We start from the raw sequence: 12,032 nt of genomic DNA on the forward strand, positions 1-12,032 counted from the left end.
AAAATCTTTTTTAAATGTCAATAATGTAATTTTACATCCTTCGCATTGTTAATTCAAAATGATTATCAAACTTATTATTGTCATCCAGAACCTTTGAATCATTCAGATTATGAATCATTTAACGCTTAATCATTAAAGTTTATCAAACGCACAAAGGTTTACTCAAATACTAACTTAAGATGGTCTAGCTTGATCATCTGGGACCAGACAGTTGTTCATTGCTAGGGTTGGGTGAATTAGGATCAATATAATAAGTAAAACTGTGTTCATGGCTAATCTCTTGTTGCAAAATCTCGTGGTTCTGCCATTGTTCCCACCTCTCGGTTAAACCATCACCTTCAAGCATTTTAACAACTTCTGACATATTGGGTCGTTCTAATGGTCTTCCTTGTGTGCACAATAGAGCAATTTTCATCAACTTTTCTACTCCATCGCTCACATAATTACCTTCTAAATCTGCATCGACTAGTGTCTCCAACTTTTGAGCCTCTAGAAGTCCTTTTACCTAAACAATTTCCAACTCCATAATAAAAAGGTATGAACTTTGTATTAAGAAATGAGAATCACATCATATTAAACCTGCTTAGTGCTTACCCAATCAAGCAACATGACGTCGTCGTCGTATGCTAGTCGAGCAAGATCGAAGGCCCGTTGCCCAGTGATGAGTTCAAGAAGCATCACACCATATCCAAAAACGTCAGTTTTATCTGAACATTTACCCGTAGAAAGATACTCAGGGGCTATATGTCCAATTGTACCACGAACAGCTGTTGTAACAAGTGTATCCTTATAGTCCATGAGTTTAGCCAGCCCAAAATCTCCAACTACCGCTTCAAACTTCTCATCCAACAGTATATTTGCAGCTTTTACGTCCCTGTGAATAATCTTAGGGTTGCAATGTTCGTGCAAATATGCAAGTCCCCTTGCGGACCCCAGTGCCACTCGTTCCCTTGTTTCCCAGTTAAGTACAGCTTGCGTTTCACGTCGTTCTGCAGTAATACCTCAATAGAGTTAGGTAACAGGTTAAAGTGTGTTGCGTCAAGATGGGTAACTTTGGTACGGGTCAAAACAGGCCGTGCTAGGGGGGACCATCATTCAATTTTTATTACTACTGTATACTAATGTGCACGTTAAATATGATGACAATATATAGATTTGAAAGGCAACTGATTATTCTATTTTGAATAAAGAAGTTCTTGCATTTCACCTGAAAAGCGGATGTGTAGAATCAGAGGCACTGTTGTAAAAGTCGGCCGAGTCAGATAATGCTTCTGTTTGGCAACTAGCCCGTCCTGACTCGCTCAAAAACGTCTTAAAAGTCGGTGAACGTTAAAAAGTCAGGTGAAAGTCAGGCCTCGAGGCGGTCAAAGTTAGGTAAAAAGTTATATATTTTTTTAAAATAAGAATCTGTGTCATATATCTATGAAATGTTTATGTTTGATATATTTATGTGAAATATATATAGGTTTAACTTATTTATTACTAAAAGTCAACGTTGGAAAACTCTGACTCGTTCCCGACTAACTCGTCCCTCCAAAGTCTCGACCGACTCTTTTCCGACTCGCGACTAAAAAAACCTTGGTAAGAGGGAAAGTAAAATTACCTCTAAGACATGATGCAACACTACCATTGATCATGTAGGGGTATACAAGCAATCGTTCGGTTTGTGTCATGCAAAATCCGAGCAACTTAAGTAGATTTCGATGCTCTGCCGCCACACTGATCATTTCAACTTCAGTTTGAAACTGTAATTCACCACCTTGAGAACGCTCCTCTTTTAGTCTTTTAACTGCCACCAAACGCCCATCGGCTAACCGTCCTTTGTAAACTTTACCAAATCCACCTCGCCCAAGAATATGAGTTTTACTAAAATTATCTGTTGCAACTTGTAGCTCGCTCAGCGAAAACCTTAGCTGTCCCAAATGAACCGGTAGGTCTTGCTCAGCTGTAAATTGAAACAATCAAATGAGTGAAAAATCACACTAGGAGCCATATTATAGATTAAATTTGTTACAATGTGTGTACTAACCAGGTATATCATAGAAATCATCTTGTGCTTTTTTGCGGCACCACAAAGCAAGTGCGCTTGTGGGAACCGCAAAAAGGAGAGCTGCACCACCAGCTACGCCTCCAGCAATGGCACTGGTTGCACTCCAGCCTGCTCAAATTTCAGTTGCATAAAAAGTTAAAGGATTTTTCCCATTAAGACTGTCGTCAAGATGCTTTAAATACTTGAACATACCTGTGCAAGTGGTATAGACTTCATCACCAACAGAAACAGTGGAATTTCTCTCTTGCAATAGAATGGAATCGAGCTTAACCACAACTTCTGCCATTGTAGGGCGTTTTTTTGGTTGATTATGCAAGCACTGGGCTGCTATGCTTGCAAACTCCTTCACGGATCTTTTTGAGATTTGTCCGATCAATCTAGGGTCAATTATATGTTTAAGTTTTCCCTCTTTAATTTGGTCTTGAACCCAAATTGCCAAACTCCATTGCTCTTAATCAATGCTTCGATCTACCGCTTGCTTACCTGACAAGACCTCAAATAGTACAACCCCAAAGGCATAAACATCGGATTTTCTTGTCAGATTTCCAGTGTAAAAATAAGATGGATCCATATATCCAAATGTCCCTTTGACTGAGGTGCTCACCAAAGTTTTTGTTTGGTCTATTGGTCCAACTCTGGCCAACCCAAAGTCTGAAATTTTAGCAGCAAAATTTGCATCCAACAAAATATTGGAGGTTTTAACATCACGATGTATGACACCGTGTCGAGTTGATGTACCTGTGTGAAGGTAATCTAACCCACGAGCTGCACCTATACATATTTTTAATCTTTGTAACCAGGATAGATATAGATCTGTACCATTTTTGCGGAGGTGATCATGAAGGTTTCCGTTGGGCATAAACTCATAGGCTAGAACCATCTCGTTTCCTTCACTGCAATAACCAATGAGTGACACAAGATTACCATGTCGCAGCTTAGAAAGAATCTCAATTTCAGCCTCAAATTCACGGGTTCCTTGGTTAGATGTAGTTTGCAACCGTTTTAACGCAACTTGGTCTACTAAACCAATTTTGTGGTTACATTTATACACGTTACCGAAACCTCCTCGCCCAATAACTAGTTTCACATCAAAGTTGTTGGTTGCAGATTGAATCTCAGCAAGTGTGAAACGATGACAGGTTTGGTGAGGCTGTATGATTGAGGAGTTTGTATCCGCATCTACAGTATTTTGAGGTAACAACATTGGCTTGAATAGATTCTCCGAGCAGCTCTTCAATAGTTTCAAATTTATTGGTCAACGGGTATATTTAGGATTTGCTAGTTGAGAACACATAGAAAGACAGACACTTGTATAGTACAAATATTTATGCTAATGAATTGATCAATATGAAAACCCATCCATAGACAACTTTCTTACCTTTATTTTTGAATATATATATAATATATATACGACAATATATAATTATAATAATAATTATTATTATTATTATTATAATCATTAGTATAAAATTCACGGAAGTTACCTAGTGTTTGTACACGGATGACTGAATGGCCATCTTTTCTTTCTTTTCATTTAATACGCGGAGAGTCCTTTTACTAACTAACGACCGCTGAAGATAAATTTCTCGTCCCCCCCCCCCCCCCCCCCCCCCCCCCCCCCCTCTCTGTTCATGATTGGATCCGTTCAGTTCCTATAGAGATTTCAAATCGACACTGCAAAAAGATCACGAAGTGAAAATTCAGTAATCATCAGTTGAGTAGTTTTTGAAAATGTTATGGCTTTTTCTATTTAATTTGATTAGATTGAAGTTGAAAGCTTCCCATGTTCTTGCACCAAAAGCCAATAATTCCGCTTCAAAACGCAACAATCTTCCTAAGGAGAACCAATCGACAATAGTCGTTTCTCCACGCATATTCGAGAAAGTCATACCTCTGTCGACGAGTGGACATCCGGTCAAAAAGTAGAATTTTTTTTTTTTAAATAATACCCCGTAATAAAAAGAAAAATTAGTGAAATAAACTAAAATAAAAGTAAACTACAAATACTACTATCGATTAACACATAAAATGGCAACTATCCTAATCATGCAATAATAGACTAATGGTAAATAAATTTGATTCATTTCAGATGGAGCAAATGTAATTAAGAATTTAAAATAAATAATTATTCTAATTCTAATAAAAAGGAGGGTTTTTAAAAGGTGAATTTGTATTAAACTAAAATAACACAAAAAGTAAATAAAACAAGAATCAATAGAGACAAATGTATCCACTTAGAATCAATTCATCTGTCTAGGATTGCTTTGTTAAACCCGTTATTAAAAGAAAAAAAAAAATGTAGCCGGTGTCTCAATTATAACTACACGACTATAAGAATTAAACGCAAACCAATCAGTAATTATGTTCCTACAAGGTTATCCCGCATTACTCACACAATTGTTCAGATCACTCAAGGTGTTGAAGCACAAACTATCTAACAAATTATCTATGTAAACTAACTGTCATTAATTACTCAATAACTTATGCAACAGGTTTAAACCGAACAATTCAAACAATAATGAATCTTTTAACTAAACACACAATTAATCAACTACAAACTACTCAAGATAACTTAGGTTGTTTTGGTGTCCCTTTACAACCTCAAAATTATTGCAACAAGTATCAAGTTAAATCGCTAAACGTCTAGTTATAATATCGGTGTCTCATATGATTCAACACATTTCTAAATCATTCATCAATAACTTAGTAACAATCACCAATCGATTTAACTTTCGTTAACCAATTAATGATTTTAGCGATAAAACAAATCAACAATTTTTAATAACAATCATTCGTTAGTTAGACATAAACTTAATAATTTAATTAATCAATTATCACAAACAAAAGATAGCAATCCACCATCTAAGTTCAATCGTTTAAGTGAATACAATTAAATTAGCTAGACATAATTGTAAAAGAAGCAATCAAACAAATAGATGAACAATAAGCAATCATCATTGTAATAATTAAAATAAGAGTAATGTTACCACTTACCACTGATTAACTTTGGCCAAGATTGAAATTCAAGTGTTAAACTTCAAGAACAATATTGAAAAAACTCTAAAGTATGACCTTAAAACTCAAAAATTCGTAAAAGTAAAGCTGCCCTAAAAGTGGATTATGTTTGGTATTTATAGGGGAAAATTCGGACATGCTGGCCGACCTAACCTCGCGACCACGATAGATAACCTCGCGATCGCGAGATGATGCTATTCACTACTGCAATAAATAACTTCGCGATCGCGAGATGCTGCTTCTTCGGTTCATGATCTTTTGTCTCGATCTCGCAGACGCAATGCAAAACTTCGCAACCATAATCCAACCTCGCAACCACGAGGTCATCTAATCCGGTCGCGAGATATGTGTGGCGTGCAGATCTTCCTTTTCCTGTCGAACTTTCTCATTTAATCGTCCATTTAACCGAATTCTTGCTGAAATCAAACTCAATGCTCTAATAAAGACTATAAAGACTGCTTTGAACCAAATCATCATTTCAACTTAATCTCGAATCAAAAGTCTTTTAAACTACTCGGAATCATAGTGTTAGAAACTGATATTGCGGATAAATGGAGCAATATATGTATAAAATGGAGCAATATCAAGAAAGACAATTTTCCTACTAGATTGAAATCCCAATATACACATAACTTGATATGGAAAGACAATGTTCATACCGACTCATTTAATTCATACACAGTTACGAAGGGTTCAAAGTTATTAAACCACAAAAAACACGTTCCGAAACTACTTTGTTTAGTATGTACTCCGTATATTTCTATTCACCTGATTGGTCGTTTTGAATTTCAATGTCAGATAAACGCACATCCAAAAAAAGAGACCCAAATATGCTTATGTTTATTACGAACTCTAATTCCCAATCAAACGTTAATATAGATTTCACAAACCTGCTTATGTTAATCCTCCCTTCAAATATTAAATTAAAAACAGGGTCTTACAATAACCCATCGGATCCACTGCTCAATACAGGTTCTAATATAAAAAGCATGAAAAATGGCTCAAATAATGCAAAACTTCAATCCGCAAATGTTACACAAAACAAAAGAACTCACTCACTCACTGCTACCCATGGCCATTAAAAACTCACCTTCACAGACAAGCTCGCCTCCAACATACGCTTTCCCGTCCATTTTTGCGATTCCGAATCGTTTTTGAAGTTTGGTGAGAGTCATTCGCATGACTAAAGTGTCTCCGGCCACAACTGGTTTCCTGAACCGCACTTTGTCAATTCCAGCAAAGAAGAAACTGTCACGTGCCCCTCCCACTTCTGGTTGCAGCATTACCAAACCGCCAACTTGTGCCATTGCCTACAAACAATTATTCACAAAAATAAAAAAAAATTATTTTACAGATCAAGAGATGGACACCCTTTGCAAATACTTGGAAAATAAAAGGGCCAACTGTTCTATGGGGATTATTCGCTCACCCACCCTCCTTGTTTACTTCGGACTTGTTCACTTAACCTAACTACCCTACGGACTTATTCGCTCAACCTCAAAACCTTATTACTCCCCATCCTGTCATCTTCTTTACCAAACTACCCTCATCCCTTTGATGCCTCTCTTTTACAGAGATCCTTCAAATGGTATAAAAATTGGCAAATGAAAAACACTTTTTGCTCGACGATAATGGCCGGAACGGCGGAACCTCATAATCATTTTCCAACACTGAAATCACACAATTGTTCGATTGCTACTTTTGACAGCCGCCGGCGTTGATTAGCGACCGTTGTCATTTCCCACCACCATTCTTCAACATTGATTACCATTGCATTTTTTTTAGTGAAAAAGAAAAAGAATTCATTTTACGTTTAGTTGTATCCTTGTATAATCTTTATGTTGTTGCCATGGATTGAATCGAAGTAATAAGAAGGGAAAAAGGTTTTCAAATATCTATAAATTTGCTTACAATTAATGATAATCCTTCAGTTTTCAAAATAAACTATTGCAATGTATGTGCCTATGGGGCTTTTATTTAAGAATCTGAGGAATATAGAGGGCATAGAGACTTTTATTTGTATGATTTTGGTTTTACACTGAATACCTGTTTTAAGGTTAACAAATGAAGCTAAGCTTTTGATTGATGATGTCCTAATTAAAGCATTATTTTAATGTGTTATATAAAATATAAATATAAATATAATATGTGTAAAGATCCAGCGCTAAGTGGGTGTTGGTGGGATAAGGGGATAAGTGATTTTGTGAATTTTATATCTTTAGTTCTACAGCTCCGATTTAAAAAAAAAAAAAAATAATTGCTGGTATCTATTTTCATTGTGTAGATTCAGAAAAAAAAAAAAAAAAAATTTAACTGGATCGTTAAGATGCATCTGATGCATGTTAGCTGCTGTTTGATGCATGTTAACTGCTTTTCATGCTGCTTTTCATGCATCAGATGTATGTTAACAAAAAACAAAGAAAAAATGACTTTTGATTAATGAAAAACAGTGTTTAGGGTTTAGTAATTAGGGTTTAGAAATTAGGGTTTAGGGTTTAGAAATTAGGGTTTAGAACGAGTTTTTAATACGAACGGTTTAGAGTTTAGGGTTTTGGGTTTACGGAGTAAACCCAAAACACTAAACCCTAAACCCTAACCCCTAAACTCTAAACTCTAAATCGGGCTAAATTCTAAAAAAAACTTCAAAACACGGTAACATACATCACATGCATTTTAAGCTCCTGTTGGAAAAAATAAATAAAAAATTATGAATCTACACAATGTCAGTTACTCACAGAATTTTTTTTTTTTTTTTTTAAATCGGAGCTCTAATGTAAAAGATAATAAAATCAAATTTTACTTATCCCCTTATCCCAAAAATGTCACTTATCCCTTGATCTCTCCCCAATATATATATATATATATATATATATATATATATATATATATATATATATATATATATATATATATATATATATATATATATATATATATATGGGCAGGATCAATGGGGAAGTAACCAAGCGGGGGGAAGCAAAAGGAAAAAAAAAATCGTTTTTTGAAAAAACTTTGTTCACGAACATTATAGATTGGATGAAAATAAGAACATTTAGAAAAGACACTTCGTGATGAATGTTATTATTTTGGCGGGAAAAAAATTTGCTTCCCCCGCTTCCCCCCGATTGGTTACTTCCCTCTTGATCCTACCACTATATATATATATATATATATATATATATATATATATATATATATATATATATATATATATATATATATAATAGCATATATTAATAAATATTGTAAGATTCATTATATCATTAACATTTATGTATTACTACGTATATATGATTGTTCATTATATATTACAAAATAGATTTTCAATTAAAGTGTGTGAAACAGTCATTTTCATTTATTTATCTCTAGATTAACCAAATGAGTTTTTGTAAAATATTCAGCTCAAAGGAAGCGGCAAATGGGTAGAGTGGGTCAAACTGAATGAAAGTCATGTGAACTGTATTCAAATGCATACAACCTCATCAATCAATTGAACAGGACACAAAGATCCTAAATTCCCAATATAAAGTTGCCCGTAGTTTGACTGACCCAGCCCTACTCAGCCTATTTCAACCGGACTAGACTTATCCATTTTGACCCAAACTTGCTACCCAATATTCTGAATACACAGCGAGAAAACAACTATATATACAAGTCCAACAGCGAAAAAACAGATACCCCAATTCACATCAGATGTAAACGTGTACAAGAATTATAAATGTGTACCTCAACCATAAGAACACCAGGCAAAATTGGTCTGTCAGGAAAATGACCAGGGAAAAAGTTATCGTTGATAGTCACATTCTTGATCCCAACTGCTGAAACTCCTGGATTATACTCGATTACCCTGTCCACCAAAAGAAACGGAAATCTGCCAACACAACAATAACACAAATTAGAAATCAAAGTGATACTACAAAAAAAACAACAACCACAAATCAGAAATCAAACATTACAAAGTATAATATAAAAGTTCGAATCTTTTTAGGGTAAATACATGAATACCACTAGAAATAACCCCAAATCAGAAATCAGAAATTACAAAGCATAAAAATGTACATAAAGTTCAAATCTTTAATATCGAAAAAACATGAATACTACATAGAAATAACCCCAAATCAGAAATCAAGTATTACATATAGTAATTTGTAGATAGAGTTAAATAATTTCTAACAAAAATTACATGGGCACGACCAAAAATAAGAAAACAGAGAAACAGCATATAAGATCATAATAATACATACATCATGACATCATTATTTTCAGAAATCAAATAATACATACATCATACATCATAATTTTTACAAAAAGATCAAAACTTTAGTAACCAACAACCATGGAAACTACAGCTAACTATCAAGAAACCAAACCCGATCATAAATCAAACAATGCATTATAATGTTGGATGTGAAGGATATCAAAACAAGTCGAAGGAATCAGTTCAAGGGAAGAGGTGCGCCGCGGCCCTTGAATGGCGCGCCGCGGCCTAACACAAGAACAGAGCAATAGATTCGAGAAGCTTTTGTCCTGGATTTTGCCTTGGAGGCGCGGCGCGGCCCAATATAGCCGCGGTGCGGCTTGGTCTGACGGGGAGTTTCTATATTGGCGTTTTTTCTTGTTCTCCAAGGTGTTTCCTTGTTGTTTTTGGCCTATATAAGCATCCTTAACCCTTATGTATATGCACGAATTATATCAATAAAATCTCCTTAGTTGGTCCGTGGATTAAAGTAATCGACATTCGATTACATATAACCACTTTAAATCTCGCGTTCAAAAGTTCAAACCAAAAGTTCAAAACTGATTGACCAAAAAATAATTCCAACCAAAAGTTGGAATCAAAAAATGGGAAGAGAAAAAGCTAAAACAATCAGATATCAAGGAAAGAGAACAGACCTGTGTGGCAAAATGTCACGAATCTGATTGATATCAACAACCGTAGGATATGCAGGAAACCCTGAATACAAAAACATAAATTCAAAATCAATAAACACATAAAAACAATCAATGAAAGATTGAATTTTTAAAATAAAAAAACATACTGAGTTCAATTGGGGTTTCATCTTTTGAGCTACTATCACTTGCAGCTAAAGTGCAATTGACAACTAAGCTTGTTTTCAATTTGGATCTATAGATTCTTGAAATTGATAATCGATTGAATGAAGGAGTTTGCGAGGTTCGATTGGAGATTTGGGACTGAAAATTGAGTGGAGAAATGAGAGAATGAGAGAGAGTTGAAGAAGCCATTGAAGAAAAATGCACCTAGGGTTTTGTAATTTGTGGGTATTTGAAGAGAGAGTAGTTCACCGGCGATATTTCCGATGCGGCGGAGGGTGGCGGTTAGTTCGGTGGTTAAGAGTGAGTGATGATGACGGAGATGTCAAAGAGTGTGTGTGTGTGTGTGTGTGTGTGTGTGTGGTGTTTCGTGTTTGTAGTTTTCACTTTGGAGTTGATGTCGGGTCGGGTCGGGTCGGTCAACAGTATTGTAGAAAACTGTTTAGTCAACATTTGAGGGTATTAAATTTTAATTTTATTTTTTTATATACACATAAATTATTTATCGTTGTATAAACTGTTGCGTTATCGATCAGTATATAATAATCATATACTCCGTACAAAACACTATTAATAACGCGGGTTAATTATTTAGTTTTTAAATAATTATTTAAAAACTAAATAATCAAGTTTTATAATGCAAATCTAAACTCCACGTTAAAAAGCTTGAACTTGCAAGAGGCCTATCATATTATTTCCCCTAAATTTCGCTAAAGTGTTATTTTACCGGTTCGTTAAAAACTGTACACTCTACTATTTTGTTTGCCTTAGAATTATTGTGCATTTCGGTAAATAACAATTAAAAATGATTGAAGTTATAATTATGTTCTTTTTATTATTAGAAAATTGAACATTAAATATGATAATAAATATATTAGTTACTCTTTATAAGAACATTAAGGGTGGAGGACAAATTAGACAATTTATTAATATATATCTCTTAAATTTAACAAAAAGTTAAACCATACTGTTTTTAAATGAAGAAAGTATTAAATTTTCAAAATTTTATTTTTTACTTTTATTATAGCTACTATAAATCTGTAATAAAACATATTGTTATTGTTATTGCCCTAAATATTTATTTTTAGAATGTTAGTCCATATTAAACGGTGATATTTAGCCTAAATGTTTATCTTTTAACTCTTATTAAAATGTAAAATTTATATTTTGTTACTTTCATAATACTTTCAAACTGTCAATGGATGATGGGTTAACATTGTAATGATGTACAAAGACGAATTTGAATAGGAGAATGGAGGGGCTATTGTTCTGTTATTAGATGCATATTGTTAGGATTATGTATGTATGAATATGACTCAATAATAATTTATAATGTACGGGAAATTCATTATTGAACACGATATCAAGATCGTAATGTCTAATCCCAAGACCTAGTTAGCCACACGAGCGACCATCTCAATACCTCCCCGTCAAATTATCTACTCTTCCACCTTCCACCATCCCAATTTTAATGACCCGTCCTAAACCATCTGGACGAATACATTACATTTGGTTACATCGCGAGGTACTTGACCTCTATATGATACATTTTACAAACATTGCATTCGTTTTTAAAAGACAAACTTTCATTACATCGAAAGTTGACGGCATGCATACCATTTCATAATATATCCAACTATAATTGACTAAATAATAATCTTGTTGAACTCAATGACTCGAATGCAACGTCTTTTGAAATATGTCATGAATGACTCCAAGTAATATCTCTAAAATGAGCAAATGCACAGCGGAAGATTTCTTTCATACCTGAGAATAAACATGCTTTCAAGTGTCAACCAAAAGGTTGGTGAGTTCATAAGTTTATCGTAAACAATAAAATTCATCATTTTGATAGACCACAAGATTCAAATACAGTACACCTATCTCGTGTACGAAACTATTTTTCATAATGCTT

General features: G+C 34.3%; 3 protein-coding genes across 5 annotated transcripts; all 3 read right to left on the bottom strand.

Moving 5' to 3' along the window:
• Positions 1-85: 85 nt before the first annotated feature.
• Positions 86-3,646, bottom strand: LOC139902859 (BRASSINOSTEROID INSENSITIVE 1-associated receptor kinase 1-like). Of its 3 annotated transcripts, none has more exons than XM_071885512.1 (6): positions 3,535-3,646; positions 2,243-3,281; positions 2,030-2,158; positions 1,628-1,945; positions 595-989; positions 86-505 (listed from the first exon to the last, which is right to left on the bottom strand). In XM_071885512.1, exons 2-6 carry the CDS (start codon positions 2,334-2,336, stop codon positions 194-196), a joined length of 1,248 nt encoding a protein of 415 aa, XP_071741613.1. In that variant the 5' UTR covers positions 2,337-3,281; positions 3,535-3,646; the 3' UTR covers positions 86-193. The 3 variants fall into 3 exon arrangements, with proteins under 3 accessions (XP_071741613.1, XP_071741612.1, XP_071741611.1); XM_071885511.1 differs by having other exon boundaries at positions 1,604-1,945; XM_071885510.1 differs by having other exon boundaries at positions 595-1,001; positions 1,604-1,945.
• LOC139901640 (putative receptor-like protein kinase At5g39000) lies at positions 2,502-3,254 on the bottom strand. Its single transcript, XM_071884330.1, has one exon. It carries the CDS (start codon positions 3,252-3,254, stop codon positions 2,502-2,504), a length of 753 nt encoding a protein of 250 aa, XP_071740431.1.
• A 2,255-nt stretch (positions 3,647-5,901) lies between the features above and the next one.
• Positions 5,902-10,445, bottom strand: LOC139902861 (uncharacterized). Its single transcript, XM_071885515.1, has 4 exons — positions 10,105-10,445; positions 9,959-10,019; positions 8,792-8,936; positions 5,902-6,375 (listed from the first exon to the last, which is right to left on the bottom strand). The coding sequence occupies exons 1-4, from the start codon at positions 10,307-10,309 to the stop codon at positions 6,121-6,123; spliced, it is 666 nt and encodes a 221-aa protein (XP_071741616.1). The 5' UTR covers positions 10,310-10,445; the 3' UTR covers positions 5,902-6,120.
• Between the last annotated feature and the right edge of the window lie 1,587 nt (positions 10,446-12,032).

The sequence above is a fragment of the Rutidosis leptorrhynchoides genome, chromosome 3, assembly GCF_046630445.1.
Source record: "Rutidosis leptorrhynchoides isolate AG116_Rl617_1_P2 chromosome 3, CSIRO_AGI_Rlap_v1, whole genome shotgun sequence".
Classification (NCBI taxonomy): Eukaryota; Viridiplantae; Streptophyta; class Magnoliopsida; order Asterales; family Asteraceae; genus Rutidosis; species Rutidosis leptorrhynchoides.

Bases quoted from the DNA above. Each gene is read 5' to 3' on its own strand.
- LOC139902859 (XM_071885510.1), bottom strand. From the start codon at position 2,336: ATGGCAGAAGTTGTGGTTAAGCTCGATTCCATTCTATTGCAAGAGAGA. The intron at 2,159-2,242 runs GTATGTTCAAGT...AAATTTGAGCAG, and splicing joins AGTCTATACCACTTGCACAG to GCTGGAGTGCAACCAGTGCC. The intron at 1,946-2,029 runs GTTAGTACACAC...TTCAATTTACAG, and splicing joins TGATTTCTATGATATACCTG to CTGAGCAAGACCTACCGGTT.
- LOC139901640 (XM_071884330.1), bottom strand. From the start codon at position 3,254: ATGTTGTTACCTCAAAATACTGTAGATGCGGATACAAACTCCTCAATC.
- LOC139902861 (XM_071885515.1), bottom strand. From the start codon at position 10,309: ATGGCTTCTTCAACTCTCTCTCATTCTCTCATTTCTCCACTCAATTTT. The intron at 10,020-10,104 runs GTATGTTTTTTT...TTTTGTATTCAG, and splicing joins TGAAACCCCAATTGAACTCA to GGTTTCCTGCATATCCTACG. The intron at 6,376-8,791 runs GTACACATTTAT...AATTGTTTGTAG, and splicing joins CTGGTGTTCTTATGGTTGAG to GCAATGGCACAAGTTGGCGG.